General features: G+C 40.2%; 1 protein-coding gene across 2 annotated transcripts; it reads left to right on the forward strand.

Moving 5' to 3' along the window:
• The first annotated feature begins 991 nt into the window (after positions 1-991).
• SPTY2D1 (SPT2 chromatin protein domain containing 1) lies at positions 992-20,900 on the forward strand. Of its 2 annotated transcripts, XM_074149014.1 has the most exons (7): positions 992-1,168; positions 11,003-11,117; positions 12,560-13,942; positions 14,075-14,254; positions 15,057-15,213; positions 16,445-16,522; positions 17,309-20,900. In XM_074149014.1, the coding sequence occupies exons 1-7, from the start codon at positions 1,109-1,111 to the stop codon at positions 17,403-17,405; spliced, it is 2,070 nt and encodes a 689-aa protein (XP_074005115.1). In that variant the 5' UTR covers positions 992-1,108; the 3' UTR covers positions 17,406-20,900. The 2 variants fall into 2 exon arrangements, with proteins under 2 accessions (XP_074005115.1, XP_074005114.1); XM_074149013.1 differs by having other exon boundaries at positions 12,560-14,254.
• Positions 20,901-23,411: the final 2,511 nt, after the last annotated feature.

Below are 23,411 nucleotides of genomic sequence, written 5' to 3' on the forward strand. Positions count from 1 at the left end.
GGAACCTGGAGGAACTGAAAGTGAAGAGTCATCAAGTAATATCAGTGTTAAAGAATAATACAGGTAAAAGAAGGATAAAATGAAGACAGAAAAAAAAAAAGAAAGCTTCCTTTCAGTGCCCAGGTTTCTATGAGAAGTAGTAGAGAGCAGAGGAATTTTTGTCCGATGGATCTGAGATAACAGTAATAGGAAAAGAGCTGACAACTGAAGTAAGGAAAGAGTCTTCAACCAGCTGGTGTTCTTGCACAATTTCCCATGTTGTCAGACACTTGGAAAAATATTTGAACACACACAGAGCATTTGGTTTGGCCACTCTGAAGGCGGGCATTGCTCCTGGGAGCCCAGGCAGTATTCACAGGGCCCAGAGCGCACTGCTGCTGAAACTGTGACAACCCTAGATGCCAAGCACCACTTTTCAAGCCTTGATAGCCAAGAAAGAGCGCTGCGGAAACTGGATACGTGCTCCTTTGCTACGGGATTGCTTTTCAGCCACCAGCCCCTCGGCAGCTGAGGTGGTGGCTGGAGCTGACTGGGAAGGTGAGGGACAGGGGCAGGTGGCCCCTCACCGCCACCGAAACAGCACCAGCTGCTATTAAAAAAAAAAAAAAAAAAATTAAAATCAGTAATTTAATTTGATTTGTTGACACGATTCTATGTCCGGGCTGGGGCCTAGTAAGGTGTTTCTCCGGGTGATACTGAGGCGCGCAAGGCTGTGGCCGGGGGAGCCCGAGGGGACACAACGGAGCGCCGGCTCCACAGCGACGGGCTGCGGGCCGGGCGGGGGCGGTCCCAGCCGCCCTTTATTAGGCCGCCACCGCCCCCCGTCGCTCCTCTGGGGCTGACGGAGAGCAGGAGGAGGTGCCGCCGCCCCTCCGCCCCCGACCTTCCCCAGCGGCCGCGAGGCGCTCGTCACAGAGGAAGTGACGCGCGGACGGTGTGACGCCGGCGCGAGGCGAGGTGATATAAAGGGTAGGCGGCGGCGGCCGGAAGCGAGCGGAGCCGAGCGGCGCGGTGCGGAGGGGCGGGTGGTGTCGTCTCTGCCGGGCGCGGAGGGGAGCGGGGAGGAGCAGGGCGGCTGCCTCACACCCCCTCCGTCCCCGAGGCAACCATGGATTTCCACAATATTCTCGTCATGGCCTCGGAGCAGCAAGGGCTGAACTCGGTGCCGGTGAGCCCGGGGGGGGCTGGGATGTTGGGGGAGGGGGCGCGAGGCTGGGGCACGGTGACCGTTACAGCCGTTGGGGCCCCCGGGGAGGGGCTGGATCGCGCCGGGCCCCCGCGCTCCCCTCACGGGCCGTCGAGGGTCTCGCTCGGGCTTCGGTCCCCGCCTGGGCACCCGCCCGAGGAAGCCGGGTTGCCGGCCTGGCTGGCACTCGCGGAGCCTGCCTGCCCGGCCGGCCCGAGGCCGGGCCTTTGGCCTCGCCGTCCGGAGGTAAGTCGCTTTTAGGGGCTGGAGGAGCGTCTGTGTGCTCCTTCTGTCAACAGGTCTCAGCCCGCTCGTAGCCGGGAAGGGGCAGCCGGGGTTTGCACCTTCTGGTCGCCGAAAATACTGGGATCCTGAGAGCAAAAGCGGTGTTGCAGGGGGAGGTAGTGGTTGTGGTTAAAAGTCGGATAAGTCCTTTTGTTTGCTCTGAAAACAGAAGTCTGCCACGTCTCAAACGCGAGTCGGAGACAAAGAGTGACAAGTTTTGGATGAATATGATGCATTGTCCAATACTTTGTATCTATTGCCAAGGAATACCCTGTAACAAATATATGGGGATGGCTGGTGAAAGGCGTTTGGCTTATTATGGATATTATTCTGAAATCTGTACTTCAGCAGTTTGTATTTTAATCAAGCTGTCAGTTTTATGTTGATTCAGTGTGAAACAACCCAGTTACTTGGCTGACTGAAGTCTGGGAGTAGGAAGGGCCTGTAGCCTTTTGGTTTGTCAGTATACTGTGTTGCATTCCTTTGGCAGGACCCAAATTATAAGTCATGTGTGCTTATTTGGATAAAAAATATTTCGCTTTGGTAGCCACCAGCTGGGGAAATACTCTTCCTGTTTGTTCTTTAACCGAGTCCCAGAGTTCTGTGTCTCTATGATTAGGTTACTTAAAGCAGTGTAAATGAGAAGGGTGGTTTTTTTAGTGTAAACTATAGGAAAAACATAAAAAGTGTAATCTTTGGTTCTGATGTTGCTGAAATGGAGGCACTGGAGAATTGAGGGTATCTCAGCCTCTCTGTATCACTAGTAAAGCTTTAGTAATGTTCAGTTACATTGTGACCGTTGCTAATCTGGGTCAACCATATGGTGGAATTTGTACGATTCCATCATGTTTTAAAAATCTTATAAAATGTACTCTTTAACATTTAGCACGATTTAGTTCATCTCTGACTCTACATAAAAATATGGTTTGTAACATAAATGCAAAAAAAAATCAAATATATAAATACCTTAAGATATTTAAATGCTTGTTTTATGACTCTTAAAACAAGCTGTTCCACTGAATTGTCATTGGGTTGTTGTAATTCTTACTTTGGATGGTTAAAACTTCTTTTTACCTTATTTTTTTCATGTGGCTTTAATGTACTGTACCACTATTTTTTGTCACAAATAGTTATAAGCCATGATGATGAATTGATGAAATATCTGCCATGTTCTCTATTGCAGATGTGATGGTGAAGGGAGGCAATCCTACTTATCGTGCAGTGGATGAGGAGTTTGTTACTCTTTTTAGAAAAGGCAGGATTAGGATTTGCTTACCTGATTTAACTCATGGAGCGAGGGTGCAATTCAATCCATAGCTGAAGCAGTTTGATTTCCTGCTGTTCTAGCATGTTAGTGGTGCAGCTTTTAACTGCAAAGTTGGTCTAAGTCTCTGAGCAAAAGTGGAGCTACACTTGGCACTGCTGGAGGTTATCTGCAGCTGTTAGCTTCAGAAGAGGCCTATGGAGGTTTTCTGATCAATGGGAATCAAAGTAACTCCACTAGATCAATACTAGTACATAAAATGTGTTCATATAAGAAGAATATAATTAATCTTAAATATTTTTATTAAATATACCATACAGACAAATTACAAAATTTACTGGTGTGTAAAGTTAACAGGTTTCCATAAATGTTAGTTCCTGCATTAACAATACATCCCCAAAATTTCCCTTTGAGAAGTTTAAAATAAACTTCACAGTGCACTAAACTAAATATTCCATGTCTATTGTAATGAAAAATAGAGTAATGTGCACAAGTAGCATATATATCTCAAAAGTAGAAACTATAGAAAAACTCTATTTAAAGAATAATATGGTCTTGTATCATAAGAGGGACCTGTGTAAAACAGGTATTGCATCATGTCCCTGTAAAAACAGATCTGCTTGTTCATCTCCCTATGGAAATCCAGATACAAAAGGAACTCTGCTGAAATCAGCCTTTCAATGCCCTACTAATTGCATCAGGTTTTGTTTCTGAATAGAACAGTACACATATGAACTAGTGTGTAAGATATTAATGATGTGTTGCTAATAATCTTTATAGCAATTGCTGAATAGAGCCCCAGTTTTTTTCCCATAATGTTCTGTACAGGCTTCAGTATTGTGTATATATATCTTGTTACATGTCTTCGTATTATCAGTTCATTAGATTTCCAGTGTAACCTTGCTTTGATTAAACGTGGTGCCAGTTATGAGACTTAATATTTAATATTGATTTCAGTAAGATTTAAATACTTTCTATGTCACTTCTTTTGGTGAAATTGGTATACTCTGTTATGCTGCAAGTTTTACATGACAATGGATGTGGTGAAGCACTTTGAGATGTTTGTATGGAAGATAGTCTTAAAAGTATGGAATTGAATTGCAATTTATTTTAAAAATACTGGGCATAGTTGGAACAAAGTCATTCTTTTATTTCACCTTGTTTCTATTATCATTAATAATTTACTAGGAATTATCTTGCTAGCTCTCTACTCCTTTTAACTGAGGATGAATCTTTGGTGTACAGAAATCACAAAATCTGATACAGAATAGCATTTCACCACAGAGAGGTGACCCACAACTGAAACAGCGTCATCCACGTCAGCGCTTGCTGAAGTCTGATTTTAAGTCAGACTGATACATAGTGAGTATGAATCATTACAAAATAGCCTCCAGCAAAGTTGACAGATACATGTAGCTATCAGGAATTAAGCATTTGCAAAGTAAAACAGTAGCAAAATCCCAGAGTTTGTTCAGAGGACCCCATGTGTTACAGAGCCTGCCCATGAAGTTGTGATCTACAAATTATTGAATGATTGCCCATATGCAAAAAAAGCCCTGTAAGAGAAATATGGAGAATGACTGTGAAGTACAGGGTGCTGTCATAGAATCAGACTCCTATTTGTTTGGTGTGCATTCATTTATTATGTGGTTAAACCTTGTCTCAAAACAGTACCTAGAAATGCTTTCGGCATCCACGTGAGAACTGCAAAATACGTGATGTAAAACATTGGCAAGGGATGAGGAGGGCTTTTACTCCCAACTTGACTGAACTTGATAGTTAAGTTCCAGGCGCTTGCAAAGACTGACTGAAATGTGTAAAACTTCCAGTTTTTCATATTTCTGGTCTCTTTTTGCATAAGCGGATGAAAATGAGGACCATAATCCAACTGCATAAAGGAAAACATAAAGTATGCTTTTTAGTTTTGTTCTGGGTTGGATTTGTTTTTGTAACTGTGTGAAGCGACATTTAACAGAAGAAAATTTTGCATTTTTTCAGCTAACTGTTCAGCTTGGGTATTGTGATAGCAATTGCGAAGTCTTAAAATTATTTTTGCATATTGGGTGTAAAATGTATGACCCTGTTAAATTTGGTTTGGGAGTTGAGAACAATATGAGCCGATAGTTAAAATACTCTTATCAGTAAAGCCTTTCTCTTGGTAGGGGTCGTTAGCACCTGAAGAGAATCAAAAGAATTTAAGCATGCTTGGTAACTACTATTTACATTGACATAACTAGCTATTAATAACAGTAGTTGAGAAAAACTTTCTTAAAATACATGCATGTAATGCTAAGTGCAATGTGAGGTGCAGATAACCCCAGCATGGTGTCTGCAGTGTGGACAGTGCTAAGACTGTAGTAGAGGCCTTGAAAGTACAAGCACAGGATGAGAGCAGAGGCCCTTAGGCAGTTAACACAGGTAACCACTTATCAATTTGGAAAGCTGCCTTTTGTTAGTATTAGGGCAGTAATATTATCACTAGTATTAGGACATTGTGAGAGAAGTGACAAACAAGGCTGTATGTGTGGTTTAACTGGGTGAATGAACCATTGTGATGTTATCAGAAAGTTATACCCTGAAGAATATTTAGGGGGAAACAGGGACTTCCCATTGGAGAAGGCTACATGTCTTGATGAACGGTAAGGAAGAACAGGAAAAGTATTGTAACATTGGACAGGACTCACAACTTGCTAATGAAAAACAAGCAAACAAACCCCATGAGAATCTCTGCAAGTTGCCCCTAACGGATAGCACATGTAGAATTGTCTTTACATTGTGTGTGCAAGCCCGTAGCCAAGTGATAAATCGTACAGGTGCTCTACTTGAGAATTGGATTTGGCAAAATTGATCACTCAGTCTTGCATTGCTCCCTGTGTAAATATTGATCATTGTTAAAGGCAATACTACTTCTGTTGCTTGTGTCTGGGTTTAGTATTTGGTCTAGACATTTCGGGTCTTCATTTGGATGCCACGAAGCCTGCAATAAAATCTCTTATGTTCCAAGTTTTTGCACTTGAATGCTGACATCAGAACAGCTGTGACTGTATCAGGATCATGTGCCACACTTTAAAGTCAGTGATTTAAGAGCAAAACCTTGGTTGCAGATTGCACAGTTAAACTTGTGACCTGGAGCTTGCCTACTGGCCAAGGCTGTTTACTAGACACTGTCATTCTGCACTTAAGGAATGGCTGTCTTGTATGTATACATATATTCTATAGGTAATATATATCTCACAAATCACTGTGCATGTGTGAATGTATAGACACTTACAGCATGGTGGGGTTTATTTGCCATATTAATACCAATCTTTTTTTAAGTAATCTTTTTGTTTTGAGGTATACTTTCCTGAGGAAAAAATCTGCTGCTTTGTCAGTCACATAACTGTATGGTAGATAACCCACTGAAACAGTTTATTCTGTCTATAAGTGGAAAACATGATTTGCACTGTAATGGATTTTCCACCATACTCTTAAAGTACCATTGGTCAGATTCAGGGAGAGCCTCAGGTAGCTTTGGCAAAGTCTGCAGAGATGAAGGTAAAAAATGAAAAACCTCAGAAGAAATACTACTCACTGGTAGGAAAAGACTTGTTATTTCTTGAGGGCATGTAGTGGAAGGAAGGCACTTCCACAGCCTTTAACTTTTCCTTTGGGTGAAGCAGTGCCCACTGTGTATCTCAGCAGTATTCAGTCAGAGCTGTCACTAGGCTCTACCCAGAGAGATAATCAGTGTTTACAACTTGAGTAGTGCAGCATTTGGGGAACAGCTTGACCTGCTCTCTGCTATAGGCTAAACACTCACAGAATCACAGAATCTTCACGCTTGGAAGGGACCTTTGAGATCCAGTCCAACCACACAAAAGAAAAAAACCAAACTCAGTCGCTCTGTTATTTAACCAACCTGGCAATAGCTATAAAAAGCCAGAATAGCGTGGCTGCTGCTTGGATGATAAAGTGCCCCAGCTTATTTTGCCTGGCTTACCTGGAATCTGATGCATGTTCATTTGCATTGTAAGTAAACCACTTTATCAGTACTTGTGGAACTTGTGCATGGTTCAGTGCTTTTCAAAAGACTAAACTTAAACTGGTAATTTTGCGCTCTTTCTAAATGAAGGTGAACAAAACTTTTATCAACAACAGTATTGATTCACAGTACAGAAAATGGGTATTCATTGATGAACTGTTTAGCTGTGTTTTCAATTGTTGCTCAATATCAAGAAATGCTACGGATAGGAAGACTTAAATCTTGAGTTTTGCACAATTTGCCACATCAGTGGCAGGGACAAAACAGCATGTCTGTCAAGCTGCTTTACAAATCTGCTCCTGGATAGGACTGTTAGTTGTAGTGCAGCAAAACAAAGCGTGAAAACTGCTTCCCCATCACTTTAATTCTTTATAAGGATAGATCAATCTACATTTCTCCCTGCTATTCAGCAGTTTTGAAAGGTGCTCCTTAGGCCTAAAACTCTTCCAACCTAAATGATTTTATTATTCTGAAAAAGACCCTTAAAATTGAGTCCAACTGTATTCTCTGTTTTGAAAATGCTCTGTTTTGTCTGTTTTTAAAAACTGTGTAAAAATTGAATAATTAAACCAAGTTTTGCCAAATTAATTTACCAATGGCAAAACATGACACGTTTAACTTTGGGAGTAAAATAATTTACATAGAAATTATACTAATGAGTATACTACGGAGTACCTCAAATTGTTCCTAAGGTACTAATTTGCATCAACCTTTTTTTCTGAAAGGATTTTCACTGATAATGTGTGAATTGCTTTGCTTCTCTATCTATTCTGATTTAGATGGCACATGCCAGATTACTTTGGGCCACTCAGTTGTGGGCTACACTTGAGCAAATACTGAGAGGTAGTACTGCATCGTGGTTCAGGTTTCCTAAACAGATCTTGGAATACTTTTGGTGTAAAAAACACAAAAGTTGGGGAGGGAAAGACCTCACCTTCCCAGGAGAGAGAAGCCCAGCTCCAGCTATCTTATCCTTTAAATAGTCCTAGCTAGGATGATCATTTCTAATGATTTCAATTGTAAGTACCAAGAGTTGTTCAGTGTTGGGAGTTTCTCAAAATGATAAGAATTTACAATATCAGTTCTCAGATTGTGCTGAACTCTTGCGCAGACGTGAATCTTGGTAAATGAGCTTGACTTTAGTCGGTCTTTAATGTGAAGAGGCAACATGTTGGGTTTTACTACTGCAATGTATGTGGACAATGTATCTTTAGAATTTTGTTTTAGTTATTTTAGAAATTACTAGAGGCAACTACAAATAGCTGTTATTGTAGCTGCCTTTCTTGGAAAGTTTTGGCTGCATTTTAAAAATGAGTCTCTGAACCTTGCTTCTTAATGCATGTATTTACAAGATAATGTATGGGTTTGCATATTAGAAATTAAAGTAATCCAAGGATTTATTCATGTGCTGCTGTTTCAATGAATTAGAAATTAGAATGAAGGCTCCCATTGGGTGATACTGAAATCTGTAGGGAGCTGTGACTGATTATTGCTTCTAAAACATTTGAATGTAGGTATCTTTACCAGATGTTTTAATTTAATTTTTTTAGTTAAGTTTCATAAGGTTATATGAGGCTAGGAAGGTAATTATGGGAATACTGATTTGTGTTGCTTTTGTTATTAGTGATATTGTTTTTATTTGGGACTGTATTTCACAGCTTTTTCATTTGGTAAGGATCTTAACTTTCCATGTGTAAGATGTTGGTTTAGGTTATCATCTATTGGCTTACTACTGAAATCCAAAAAACCTCTCAAACCTCAAATAGAGTTGTTTTGGGTTTTTTCCTAAATGTATTCTGCTTTCCGTCTGTTTCTGGATTTAACTGGCTTCTATTGTATTTATCTTTGCAAAGGTCTCTGTCCTTCTCTTTGCTTTGTTTATCTTCTCTAGCCTGTTTGTGGAAAGAAGATCAAAAAAGTCTTTCTTTCCATTGTATCATTCTAAAGCCCAATCTGATAATTGGTAGGTTTATGAAAGGTAATGTTTGAACAGGTGTAGCACACTAGTGCAAGTGTTCATTATAGATCCCAGTAAGAAAGGCACTCAGACTCTTAACATTTTGGTTAAAATAAAATTTGTTGGAGATAATGGGGAAGGAAAAAGGGGGATAGCATAGATAATTTTACATCTGTTCAGCTGCTGGGACCCCGAGTTGTACAGCACTGGACAGACATCTAGGCGTGGCAAGCTGTGCAAATCCTCTCTGTAGCGAGGATCACCAGCATTGTAGTCTTTTGAGCTTTTATAGGATGTTCTTGGAAGTAAACAGCTCTATGAATGAAACTCAACTCAGTGATATGGTTTAGTGATGGTTTTTGTCAATGTTAGTTTGATGGTTGGACTAGATGATCTGAAAGGTCCCTTCCAACCTAGGTGATTCTGTGTATCATTTCCGCTGCCAAGCAAAGGGATTTTACATGAAAACATGCTGCTTTGCCTCAAGATACAATGAGACATAGAATCATAGAATGGTTTAGGTTGGAAGGGACCTTTAAAGGTCATCTACTCCAGCTCCCCTTGTCCTGTTGCTACTGGCCCTGTCCCCATATTTCTTATAAGCCCCCTTTAAGTATTGAAAGGCTGCAATAAGGTCTCCCTGAAGCCTTCTCCAAGCAAATTACCCCACATGCAAGTAGTGTAATTGCCAGGTGTTAAGTGTGGGCTGCATATTCTGTCACAATTAATCTGCTGAGTTTATCCAGTGGTCTCAAGTGATAATTGTAGTAGAGTGCAGGCCTGCACCTAGTCAGGTTAACTGGTATGCAGATCACTAACTCCTTGATGTGCAATAGTTTTCTGTTTAAGATCACTGGAGCAGGAACTAAAATCAATATCACTGGTTTTTAGATTAACTTACTAATTATCCTGGTGAAGTCAGTTCCAACTTTTGGAGTAATTCTATTTTTTGAGTTGATTTATTTATTTTCACTGAATAAGATAACCTGAATGAAACTGAAATGAGCATCCACAAAAAAGCCCTGTAAACCTGCAGTCTGGAGTTGAACAGGCTCTGGCAGCTTGTGCTGTAGTCTGCTTTTGTTTCCTCCTTGGTCAAAGATTAAGGCTGAACTGAAATATTTTTATTCCATTACTGATGCATCTGTTGCATTCCTTCTCAGTCTAGTGCATTTTTTTTTTAATTTCTCTTGGTTTCCCTACCTGTCTTCTGGTTTCCTGTTCATTCCTTTGGAAAGCTAAGTGCAACCTTGTCATTCATGAGTGGAATGCACCTCACTCAAAAGAGAGAAGCAGCAATATATTTTATTGAGGTAAAATAATTTCAGAGTTCAATAAGTTTGATGGAATTTAACAAAGTTTTAACAGTGGTTTGACAAGGTTCAGTAAGCGTGATGGCAAGGTTCATCTTATTAATTACTGCATGGAAGAGACATACAAAGGAAAACTGAGTTAGAATGATTCACACAGACTGGAGGTGCAGAGAGTGAGGAGGACCCTCCTATAGAGTCACAAAGTTCAGAGTGGACCCCCTTGCTTTCTAAACTCCTTTTGGAGCCTGGGTGTGGCTGAATCTAATCTTAGTCCTGGACTTGGTCAACAGTTTATGTCTAATGGAATTATCAATACAATGTTTATAATAATATTGAGTAATTACATGGATTAGTAATAATATTAATTCAGCATGCTATCAGTCACTTACCATGGATAAGGGATCTCTCCATCTTGGGTAAGGAAGGATCTGTTAGTCTCAGGTAAAGAAACTGTAACCTTGAGAGGTGCCCTTCATCAAGGGGAAAGTCACCTGGCATGCAATCCAGCTGCAGTTCAGGCAGAGATCAAATTTGGCCCATCCAGATAGTAATATTTATAGGGTGAAGTGGTTGGCTGCTAGTCAATAGTATAGACGAAATAGATTTCTTCACTTTGACTCTGGTATCTTGTTCTGTAGTTTGGTTATCTTGCACTTCTGGGTTTCAAAACCACCTTTCAGAATATTTTTCAAGACACCTTCACTCCCTTAAACATGAACCAGGGGATGTCTAGCTCGCAAGTTCACCCCAAGAATGTGAGGCCTGTTGCTCCTTAGCCTGAACCAAAGTACAGCTATGAGTCAAGTGCATCAGTCACAACCCTCAGCTTCAGTGGGAGTTCATTGTTTGTTTAGTCGGTACCATCTCTGTGCTTAAAGTCAACTACATGACTGTCACACAACTCCTCAGATTTAAAAACTTTAAACTTTTTATGTTCCTTAACTTCTCTGACATGTTTCTTTGTTCTCTGCAGAAAAGGTACAGTTTGGCTGTTGGTCCTCCCAAAAAGGTTCCAAAAGTCAAAGGTGTAGAGTCTGCAGCAGTGCAAGCATTTCTCAGACGACAAGAAGAAGAAAAAAGAAAAAAAGGTAACTAAAAAATATTTCCTATGGGAGACTTTCATTGACTCTTTGAGACTTTATCGACTTATTCAGTGCTCTTACAAATACAGCTGTGCATCTGTTTCTGGAATTGATCCTGAGGGAAAGCCAGGACTAAGTAAGTACTAGGGATGTTTGCATGCTTTCCTAAGGAGCTGAATATTAATCAGCTACACTAGCATTTACTGTTTGAGGTCAAGAAATAGTTAAGGTGAAGAGATATTGCAAGAAACTATCTGGACTTTTGGTAACTCGACTTTGAAAAGCTTTACCTCTGCAAAAATATGGTAGGAGTTCCTGTTGTGTCTTAGTCTAGTGTATCAATACAGTCTGAATTTTAAATTTATATGGCAGAGGTTTTGTTTGAGTCACATTTTTTCCCAATGTCTATAGAATAAGCTAATACTGCATTGCTTCTGAAGTTATTGTTCTGTTAAAGGTAACCGAATCTGGACGGGATGACCCAGGGTATTCCTCCTCTCCTGGGCCAGTCATGAGCCTGCTCCTTATGTCTGCTGCCAGGTCCAGTCAGAAGCAAGACTGAGCATGAGTTCCAAATAGGCATGCATGAACACTTGCTCTATGCAGTCATGGCCCTTGACAAAAGAATAATGTAGGCAGGGGATGGTACCTTTCTAAGCACCCAAAGCATGAATAGCCTGATCCATTTTCTAGGAATTGATGCTTTTCCTGAGTCTAAGGGCCAAGGTATTTGGCCCTTACTCCCTTGGTCTCTCCAGTATCTGGCACTCAGACGTCTCATTGTATTCACCAGGTAGTTCAGCCAGAATTTTGTCAGCAGGTCACACAGACTCAAGATAGAGAGTGTACTTGCGCAGAAAATAGCTAAAACCAGTTCAGTAATGTGGAGATGAGACACAGGGCTCCACCAGACAGATGTGGTGACCAGCAGCTTGCTCATCTGTGGCTGGCTGCTTCTGTCTCTCCCCTGCACCCCACTACACATACACTCAGCCTGTTTTCTAATTCTTATGTCCCCAATACTCCTTGATTCCCTCCCTTTCCTCATCTTCCCTTAAACATCTAATAGTAAATTCTGTACAGTCTCAAAACACTCTTGCTCAGTCTCCGAACTCCTCCGATTACTCAGAGATCCTGCAAGTGCTGTACCTCCTCACACAGCAGTTCTTAGTTTGCACAGCATTCTGGTGAGCTGCTTTGGTTGAATCATCTTAGTGGCTTTTGCAATAGCAGCATTTGACTTAATTGTTCACCTTTGTTGGAGTAGCTGATTCAGGTGTGTTAGCTTGCCCTGTTAGCAGACCACTTATCGTTTTCTGATCTATCATTTCTGAATAGCTGTCAGCCAGATGTCCTTAAACTACTGTCCTAAATGGTTTATCAGTTTTCAAGAAATTGAAATAAAAAGTAGTACTTTTGCATAACTTTCTCCTGGTTTTCTTTGACAGCACTGGAAGAAAGAAGAAAGAAAGAAGAACTCTTGGCTAAACGCATTGAACTAAAACATGACAGAAAGGCAAGAGCTATGGCCTCACGAACAAAGGATAATTTTTATGGCTATAATGGCACTCCTGTTGAAGAGAAGCCTAAAAAGAGGAAGGCTTGTGAGAATGTCACTCAGGCCCCAGAGGCTGAGTATGCAACAGAAGATGAAACTGAGCAACTCGAGTACAGTCAGACTGAATCTGAGCATGAGCAAGAAGAATATGAAGAGAAACCATCCAAAGTTGCAGTGAAACCAAAGGCACCTCCCAAAACTGCCCCAGCACCTCTGAACTTTGCAGAGCTCTTAAGGCTTGCTGAGAAAAAACAATATGAACCGGTGGAAATAAAAGCAGTGAAAAAGGTAGAAGAGAGACCCAGAACAGCAGAAGAATTGAGAGAGATGGAGTATCTGGGACGCAAAAACAAAAAAGTAGAAATGCTTAAGAAAAGTGAGAAGGAGATTAAGAGTACAGGGATATCCAGTTCTTCAAAAAAAGTGACTTCTCAGAAAGAATCTGTAAATGCAAAACTTCACAAAAGCTCAGTAGATAAGCATTCCACATCAAAAAGCAGTCTGTCGTCTTCTATGAGTGGTACGGATAAGAAATCCAAAGCACCAGTATTGACTGAAAAACACTCACGGTTATCATCTTCCTCCAGATTTGATCAAAAAGAAAAAACCTCACAAAATGGCTCTTTAAAAAGCTCTACTGGTAGCAGTCATAGTAAATTACCTGTCAATGGTATTGGAAAGTCTGGCTCAAGCTCTCATGTGCCACCCTCAAAACCAGCAGCCAATGGGGCTCAGAAGCTACCATCTGCTAAAGAATCCAGCCTGAAAAAGTCTGCCCATACAAAATCGGGAAATGCTGCAGCCCTTCAGCATGGAATCAACTCCAATGCAAAACGATCAGGCAGCAGCTTAGGAAAAGGAGGACCTGGACATCCAGGTGGCGGTTCAAGTGCAGGACCTGGGCGATCAAGCAGCAATTCTAGTGTGGGACCTGGCAGGCCAGGAACTAGTTTAAGCCCAGGACCTGGGCGACTGGGCGGCGGTTCAGCCGCAGGACCTGGAAAGCTGGCTGGCAGCTCAAGCGCAGGACCTGGGCGACTGGGTGGTGGCTCAGGCGTGGGACCTGGAAGGCCAGCTGGCAGCTCAAGCACAGGACCTGGGCGACCAGGCAGTAGCTTGGGCACTGGACAAGGAAGGCCAGGCATCAGCACAAATGCAGGACCTGGGCGACCAGGCAGCAGCATGGGTATGGGACCAGGAAGGCCAGGAGTCAGGCCAAGCACTGGACCTGGGCGACCAGACAGCAGCTTGGGAACAGGACCAGGAAGGCCAGGTATCAGTCCAAGCACAGGAGCCAAGCGACCAAGCAGCAGCTTGGGAACAGGACCAGGAAGGCCAGGTATCAGTCCAAGCACAGGAGCCAAGCGACCAGGCAGCAGCTTGGGAACAGGACCAGGAAGGCCAGGCATCAGCCCAAGTGCAGGACCTGGGCGACCAGGCAGTGGCTTGGGTACAACTGTAAAACCGAAGTGTACTGTTGTATCGGAAACTATTTCTTCTAAAAACCTAGTCACAAGACCCAGCAATGGACAGATAAATGGAATGAGATCTTTTCAAGGGCATAGACCTGTGTTTCATCCACAAGGTATAAAGTTCTAGAGCTTTTCACTTAGTTATTTGTTTTGTATTTTGAATATATGTCTGAGTTGAGGTCACTGAGAGTCTTTGTCAATTATAGATGCAATTAGGAAGACTTGGACAAAATGCCATATTTGTATTTTAAGGAGTTCATTTAACAGTAGAATGCTTTTTTTTTTTTCCTGCTTTGCAACTTTATTTTTACCTATGCTCATATTTCTTGAAATACAGGCCTGGGGTGTGAAGTATTACTTGGAAGAAACCTAAGCAGCTTGTGATGGATGTTGGTATACAAATGCTGTTATAAGGAAAATAATTGAAGGATTCACTTCCTGCATAGTTTAATTATGCTTTGTCTTCAAAGTTTTTCATAGTGTCTTAAATAACAGATGCTTAAAGTGGTACATGAAACTGCACCAAAAAAACCCCACCTGTGACTGATATATAAGAGTTTTGGCTAATTCAACTTATCAGTAAGCAAACAGTTCTAAAAAATTATTTTTGAACAGAAACAATCAGCATGGACTCTAGCAAATAAGTGCCTAGAAAGCTCTGAGAATATTGATTTGTCTGGTGGTTTCCTCAGGATGCAGTTGGTCATACTGATAAGTAATCTTCTATAGCACAACTTAGAGGAAGTATTTCCTTTTACTGAGTTTCTGAGAATTGCTAATTAACTCTCAGAAGGCAGAAGTTTGTCACCTTGAAGCCCAGAGCTGTAAAATGGCTGAGCCCAAGGTATAGCAAGGAGAAGTACTATTATATTAATGTTATTAATTAATTATTTTTTTCACTCCCCTGTCATTTAGGTCTTGGAAGACCACCTATTGGTTACAAGAGACAAATAGAAGATGATGATGATGATGAATATGACTCTGAAATGGATGACTTCATTGAAGATGAAGGGGAACCCCAAGAAGAAATATCAAAACATATTCGGGAAATATTTGGCTATGACCGGAAAAGGTAAGAAAAATGTCAATTTTAAGATATTGCAGAACAAGCAACAGAACAACAGAAATTCATATAGTTCCACAAATACATGTTTTGGAAATAGGGGCAGTGCAGGTATCCTTTGTATTATGCTGCACAGTATACTGCATCCAGCTCCAGGGCCTCCAACATAAGGAGGACATTGACCTGTTGGAGCAGGTCCAGAGGGACGCCACAAAGGTGATGAGAGGGCTGGAGCACCTCCCCTGTGAAGAGAGGCTGAGAGAGTTGGAATTGTTCAGCCTGGAGAAGAGAAGGCTCCAGGGAGACCTTATAGCAGTGTTCCAGTACCTAAAGGGGGCCTTACAGGAGAGATGAGGAGGGATTTTTTTTATCAGGGAGTGGAGTGATAGGACAAGGGGTAACAGTTTTAAACTGAAAGAGGGGAGATTTCGATTAGATATTGGGAAGAAATTCTTTACAGTGAGGGTCGTGAGACACTGGACCAGGTTGCCCAGAGAAGCTGTGGATGCCCCACCCCTGGAAGTGTACAAGGCCAGGCTGGATGGGGCTTCAAGCAACCTGGTCTAGTGGGAGGTGTCCCTGCCCACGGCAGGGTGGTTGGAACTTGATGATCTTTAAGGTTCCTTCCAACCTAAACCATTCTATAATCCAAAAATGGGTTTGCATTGCAGAAACATAACAAGCATTAGAGCTGCTTCTGTGCAGAAGGGACCTGAATTTTCACACTGCCTGCCATGCTCTTCTGGGAAGCAATAAAATTTGATGCAGTAGGACACAGTTGGAAAACAATACAGCTTCAATGTCTCACCTTTATAATTCATAGCAACTCTTTCCTATTATTGGATGTTAAAATGCTTTCTGTAGCAGTCTGCAGTATTTCAGAATTCATCAAAAGTAGCTGCCTGAATATGAACTGTTAAATGCAGTAGTGTTAGCTGCTCTGTAAGAGGATTTAACTTGGTATGACTAGGAACTACTGGAAAATGAAGGCTTTTATTTAGCTTATTTAAATACCTTCCTCTTGTCTGACAGTAAGGTATAACAAAGCAAGCATTTTAAAGGCTTGTAACTTAGATTCTTTCAAAACATTAAAACATTAAAATTTCTGTATGGCAATTATTGGTAGTTATTGGTATAATTAATGGTAATTATTTGTTCTAAGGTGGGGTGTGAATTCATAACTCAAGTGTACATTAGCATGTTTTTTTTAGTGTGCTGAAAACTAATATTTAATTTCCAGATACAAAGATGAAAGTGACTATGCCTTACGTTATATGGAGAGCAGCTGGAGAGAGCAACAGAAAGAAGAAGCGAGGAGGTATGCCCAGATTTAAACTCAGAAAGTGGGAAGCTTGTTTATTGCCCAAGTCATGGGACTAAGAGTGGGTATTTGCTGCTTGTTATAGCAGAGGTAAATAAGCCTTACCATTTTTGATAAGAAAGCGTAGGTAAAGATGAAACTCAGTCAGCCAGTGGTGTGTACGGGAAATAGATCTTGAATGTTCATTCTCATGCATCACAAACTTTGCTTGTAAAAATAAAAATAATTTAAAAACAAACAAAAAAAAAACCCACCCCAACTTATGCCCAAAATCTTTTTAAAAATACGTTAAATTTCATCTGAAGTACTAAACCCTTCAATTTGTCCCAAACATTACAGTATTCTGCTAGTGTGAAGACTAGAAGGAGATTTGGTTTTATCTATATACGTGTGTATGTATGTTTCTATGTATGTAGGGCTGTTATCCAGCCCTTTACTGAAGAGATCAGTGGCTGCAAATAACGTATTAAGTATCACTTTCAACATACTGACCTTTCCTGTTAAAATCATTTGTCTTCACAATCTTGATTTTTTTTTTTAACAAGTTTTAAATACTTTTTCACTCAAAAGATTTTATTCTAATGATACAATCTTGATTTCTTTTCTTGAAGTACTGTATTCTTGCTGTAATTGAAGAAAACTTATGATTGTTGAACTGATCTAAAATTTTTGCTCAAATCAGCTGTAATAATTTTAGGATTGCTTTTCTTGGAGGGAGGGGTAGAAGTCAAATTTCATGTTTCTTGAGTAGCAGTGTGTAAAGGATTTCATCTTATTTGGCAGCTTGAGACTTGGTGTTCAGGAGGACTTAGAAGAATTAAGACGGGAAGAAGAAGAATTAAAACGCAAGAGACAGTCGAAGAAGCTGAGGACACGTTAACTGACTTAGGGTGTTGACTTTATTCATGTTTCTGCTACCCTCTGCCTCCATACATCTCTTATTCTACTTCAGTTTCCATTTGCTTGTTAGAGGGCAAAAGAATATTTAAAGGGATTAAAGTACTGAAGAGCAAGGCTTTAGTTTGTCCTAAATAAGATATTTATTTTTAATACTTGCCAGGGTTGGTTTTTTATGAAGAAATTAATGCACTAATGCATATTATTAAGTGGAATAAAATTAATAGATGTTTCCATTGATTTAACCAGTTCAAGATGCCAGCAGAAATATTGACTAGCTATGCACTGACTCAGAACTGTGTGGGCCCATACACCAGTAAACCAATTTTGCATTCACTTGCAAGAAAGGAATAGCATTCTTGTTCCCTGATATTTCTTGAGACTAAAAAAAAAAATGCTTTATCCTACTGTCTCCCAACTTGAGCCTCAAAGTATTGAAATGTCGTCTTCTGTACAGAAGCAGTTTGGGTGTAAATTCAGCCATTGCCACAGATGTTTGAAGCAATAAAGTACTGTATATTTTCTGATCTGAGGACCCATAAAAATAATCTGAACCTTTTCATTTCTAAACAGAAAAGTGCATGTCACTTGCAAATTGTACATTAATGGATATGGCCAAAAGGTTATGTTGGCTTTTGCTGTGTCTGGAATTCTGATGCCAATCTAATTCAGTATGATAAATACACACCCTGAAAACAGGAATTTCTAGTGTTTGTATGTAACTTGTGCTTTTGGGCTCAAGTGTATACTTGGGAATTCTTTTCCTGCCCTGAAATCTTCACATTTGTTTAACAGCTGCTGCTGCTTTTACAAATTGTGTATGATGCACATGTTTTTTCTTGCATTAAACATCTGATGTGTTAATTTAAAATGTGGAGCAGTCATTTATCTAATTAGGCTTACTATTTAGAAAGCACATCAGAATTAAGTTTTGTTGGACTGTATTTGCAGCTCTTCAATATTAACAACTTCATGATAACTAGTTAATACTTGTGATTAATCAAACCAAAAATCTAAAATGTTATGTATAGCAGGAGAGTTCGTTCAGTTACTTACCTTAATGCCCATGTTTGCACACTATTTCTAACTATGCACTTAAAGACTGTTTCTTTCAGTAACTGAATTTGTTTACAATCAGCATAGGTCAATGTAAGTCTACAGGAGTTTTACTGAGAGTCTGAAGCTCAAATCTGGTGTTGTGTCCACTTTGATTTCCCCAGGTTGCCCTTCAAAGCTCACCAGTATCATGCTACTCAGCTTTGCATCAAGATCTGGCTTCAGCTGCTGAGGCTGTTATGTTTTAATGCTAGAAGTACTTGGAAAAGTACAAAAAGGAATAAAAAGGAAAAATTACCTTGTAGAAAAGCAACAAAGGAGGAACCTTTCCTATTGGGGGGGACTATTCTTAACAGTGCTGCTTCTAGGAAGCAGTGCAGATAGCAACCTGTAAGGAACAATCTTGGAAGCTGCTGAATTTTAAACATCTGACTCCTAATGTAAGAAAAAACAGATTTGCCTTTTCAGGATATTTCTGTCAATGGTGTAGCATTTCACTGCCTCAGTAAAACACTGACATGAGTAAGCTATTGGGATAGATTCATAACCTAATTCAGTATTAGCTGACGGAGCCCAGATGAAGATAACATTGTTGCTCCTCTGTATTTTTAACTTTCTATGTTAACTAACAATACCTGTTTCTCAGTGCATGCACTTGAGACCATGCAAGATAGCATAACCTCACTTCTTGTCTAGTGTGTTGTATCCACTCTGCTTCATTGGGACCACGTAAAATTTTGTTGTAGTTCCTAGAATTACCCATTCAAGACAATGAACACTGGGACCATAATCAAGTTACTGGGTTTTTTTCACTATTTAATTCTTTTAGCTGGAGAAAGCTGTCTGGGTTGACAGACCTAGAGCCTGTATCAGCTGTGAGCAACTTCAACTTCCTGCCTGCTTGGGGAAAAAAGTCTCTTATCAAGTGAAAGAAATATATTAATTCAAAATTGATTCAGTTGGGAATTAAATCTGCATTTCATAAATGTAGGTTACATAAAACCTGATTATTTCACCACTTTCTGATTATCTAACCATGCAAGATCAGTTAAATTTCATAATCTGTAAAGCACTTTGTCATTTGTCTTTTAGATGGTGACTGGAATGTACTCTGCTAGCCTCCCTAAGACACTATAACCGTTTCTTCACACAGTGACCACTGCTTAAATTTTGTCTGTTTCATATGAAGAATTATTCAAGGACACACTTGTAATTTTACAGTCAAGAAGTACTTTCTCATAATTGGCATGGGATCCTAATGGCTGTCAAATTTGTACAAATGTTTGGGTTTTAATGTATTTGGATTTGCTGCATATTTGTAAACTGGCTAGGAAGGAACTAAATTTTTGAGTTTTAATTCCTGACCTTGTATCCAAAAACATGCGTACCGCTTGCCAGATTATTAGTATTAATTTAACAAGAGTACTGACATACTTGTCCAAAGTGCATCTGAATTTGAGGTTAAGAAAAACTGGAAGAATGCTTATATTGGTTTATGAGGATCTGATGTTAAGCTAATGATTTAATTGTATTTAATGAAATTCTGGTTTGGTTTTTAGATTTTTAATTCACTGTTTGACAATGTGCCTTTTTTACTAAATTGTGTCAAAAAAGAAGTAATGAATGTAGGAGTATAAAAGCGCTGGTTGGTTTCTGCTATCTCAGATTCTATATCCTTAAACTTGATAGTGTGAAACGACGTACCTTTCCTAAAACCCTTCCAGGTCTGGCTTTGATTGCACAATTACAGTAGCTACTTCTTTACTGCTAATGCTAAATCAAATGAAGGGCACTTTCTATTGATGACTACTTTTTGAAAATGTATTTACATTTGAGCTGTATTTCACTTTACAGTGATGTCTTTTGGAGGCCAGGGTTTTGCATATCACAGGAAGCCTTAGTGTGCAACTCTGTGCTGTGCTTTAAAATAAAAATCTTTCAAGAAATATATGAGATCTCTATGGAAATCTGGATTTATTTTTGTGTAAAGCCCAAAATATTGTCCAGGAAAACAAATTTTCTATTTTTTTTGCATTTTGTAACATAATCTAGTAGCTGATGCATATTTCTAGATATAGCATATTTCTGGAGACCAAAACACGTCAGAAAATAAATATATGGAGAGACTGGTGTTTAAATTGTGATGAATGTACTTCTATTTATTTTGGTGAGTGGGTGTGATGCAATATTAAAGTGTTAGTGTGTAAATAAGGGTACTTCTAGTTTTAGCCAATGATTTTTTTCCTTTGGGGATATCATATGTGCACAATGTCTTTTTACACAATGTGACAAATCAGGTTCAACTCGTACGTAGCTTAACTGTTTTCTGGTGCTGTCAAGAGAGTGTATACTTTTGCACACACCAAATGCATAAAAGTTTTGCAGAGTATGTATACAATAAATTACAGGCATTAAACATTTTACTGCTATTTCTCATTGGTTTACTTTATGGAAGATTTTTCAGAATTCTTTTCTGCTGTTTTCCTTTGAGCTGTCACATAGAGCAGTGTAAGGCTGGGTGTTCTCCAAGAATCGTTCTGTTGTTCTCATGCAGCCAGCAAGAATGTATGGAAAAATCAATGAAGTCATGTGAGTGCTCAGAAGAGACCTGAAAATCATTGATGTCTCCTGCAGTTTAGGCTTGTGACATAATATATATTTGGAGATACAAGTATTAGAACAATGATACATGCAGCTGTGTCAGTTGCCTTTAATCTCTTCCATTTGGACTGTGGTGTTTCATCCTGCAGTTTCACAAGCAGCATCTTTCTCAGATTCTTTTTTTTTTTTTTTAAAGAATTTAAAGCTCCTGGATTGCTGTCTCCTCTGGGAGGGTTTACTGCTTTGGCAGGTGGAGGTAAATACCAGTGACTGTTCTGATCAGCTGTTGCTGTGACCCACTTCCAAAGAGATAAATGAACACACATCAAAGTGAGCCCATCTGCATTTCCTGTGACAGAGCAACACTGGCACACTCTGTGCTGCTAAAAAGAATCGGTACTTTTTTGAAATTATACTGCAAAGTAGTGTTCAGTGTCCTACGAGTCCCTTGTTTTGAAGGCATGAAATCTTACCTTGTTTGGAATTCCCTTGAGATTTTAAATGCACCTTAATAGCTGTAATCAGTCATTATTTCAAAGCAAATATATTCTGTTCAGATGGAGGGTGATTCTACATTGCGTTATTGTCTTAATCCAGCCAGTGAAGCTCTACTTCTCTGGAAGCAATAAAATTATTTTACTCAGGTTTGAGAAAAAATTAAGTTTCCCTCATTTTAGTTACAATTTATTTGAAATAACATTTTAGTTCCACAAGACAGAACTGCAGTTCAGTCATCCCATAGATAACCTTTTCTTGCTACTTGAAATATATATGGAAACTTCTATTTTTCTGTGACCCTAAGGATCCAAAAAGCCTTTGACGTGTCATGCTTAACATGCTTTGTGGGTTGAAATTAAAGACAGAAGAGGTTCCTGAAGTAACGAAATGTCACCAGTTTAGTCCTAACTTCAGTCCTCAACTGATGAATGGTTTTGTTTTCCCAAACCGTCTGGTGCTTAATTTGCTTTGGGACTTTCCTCTGTTCAGTTCTTCTTGGCAGTTTTGTTTTTTACCTATATCCTTCTCCCTGTGCTGGCAAATTCATACTTTTTTTTTTTTTTGCATGCTGGGTGCATGTTCTGCCCAATTTCTCAACATTCCTCAGCTGAGGAAAGGCAAGTATCTGATGCCGTCTCATACTACGTGTGTGAAAGTTTATAGCAATTGACAATTTAAAGAGAATCGAGAGCTTTGGTGCATTTTTTTCTTGTTAAGGAACGGGTTTGATTCTAGCTTGAAAAACACTTGAGTGTAGTGTTCCAGGTTTGATAGCGCACTCTGAATAACTATGAGAGCGTACTCATGCACACAGAGTGTAAGAGGATGTTTTTGCATGCCTTATGTGTACTCCTCAATGTATTTAACCTCTGTTGTGGACTTGTTCAGAGGTAACTGGATTCCTTGAATGATACAACTATCAATATATTTGGGACATATCTGTCCTCAACTCCCTACTGCAATAATTCTCCTCCCTGCCAGCTTCTTTCCACGTCTTGCATTGCATGAATACTTTGTGGTCCCTCAACACATCCAGTAAGTCATGAGACGTGTTGAGACAAAGAAGTGGTGTGTATGTTGGAGCACTACACCTGCTGCTCTGAGACTGATAAAGGACTCTGCTTATCGTTATTTTTTGCGGAGGGGGTGAGCACTAATGTGGGTCAATCCACTTTATCTGGTTCTGAATTTCCATAGATTGCAGGAAGCCTGTTTTTGAGACTTCTACAGTGGTGTCAAATGTGACTCTAAGTGTTGCATGGGTGAGCAGCCCAGTCACATAAGGTGAATCTGCAGAGCTTAGGCAGAGTGACACGCTGTTGTTAACAGCCCTCTTCCCCCAGCCAAAATGAGTGAACCAGCAAACCCTTTATTAACCTGGCTTCTGTTTGCTGGCTGCCTGTACAAAGGGAATGCGGAGATGGCAGTGTATAGTCTGTGATGTGGCCCAGGGCTATGGCAAGCCCTGTTTATGGGCAGTGTGAGAGATGCTGAAACTTGCAGGAAAAATTAACTATTTTGTGGAAGACTATTTGCTGCCACATGCAGGTGGCAATGTGAGGTCTGGTGTACCTTGAAACTGCTGGCTTAAATCCACCCTTGGTTGGAGGGTGCTTTTAAACTGACAGTTATGACATAGAAAATGGTCATAGTGTAGCTCACGCACACAGGTGTCTTGCTGACTGTTCAGAACAAAGATGAATTGGCTGGAGGAAAGATGAGGCTTATCAAAGATGAGGGCTGGAGCGCCTCTCCTATGAATAGAGGCTGAGAGAGTTGGGGTTGTTCAGCCTGGAGAAGAGAAGGCCCCAGGGAGACCTTATAGCAGCCTTCC

The sequence above is a fragment of the Numenius arquata genome, chromosome 6 (genome assembly GCF_964106895.1).
Source record: "Numenius arquata chromosome 6, bNumArq3.hap1.1, whole genome shotgun sequence".
Classification (NCBI taxonomy): Eukaryota; Metazoa; Chordata; class Aves; order Charadriiformes; family Scolopacidae; genus Numenius; species Numenius arquata.

Coding starts and splice junctions, on each gene's coding strand:
- SPTY2D1 (XM_074149013.1), top strand. CDS start 1,109: ATGGATTTCCACAATATTCTCGTCATGGCCTCGGAGCAGCAAGGGCTG. Junction 14,255..15,056: donor ACCTGTGTTTCATCCACAAG/GTATAAAGTTCT, acceptor CCTGTCATTTAG/GTCTTGGAAGACCACCTATT. Junction 15,214..16,444: donor TTTGGCTATGACCGGAAAAG/GTAAGAAAAATG, acceptor TTTAATTTCCAG/ATACAAAGATGAAAGTGACT.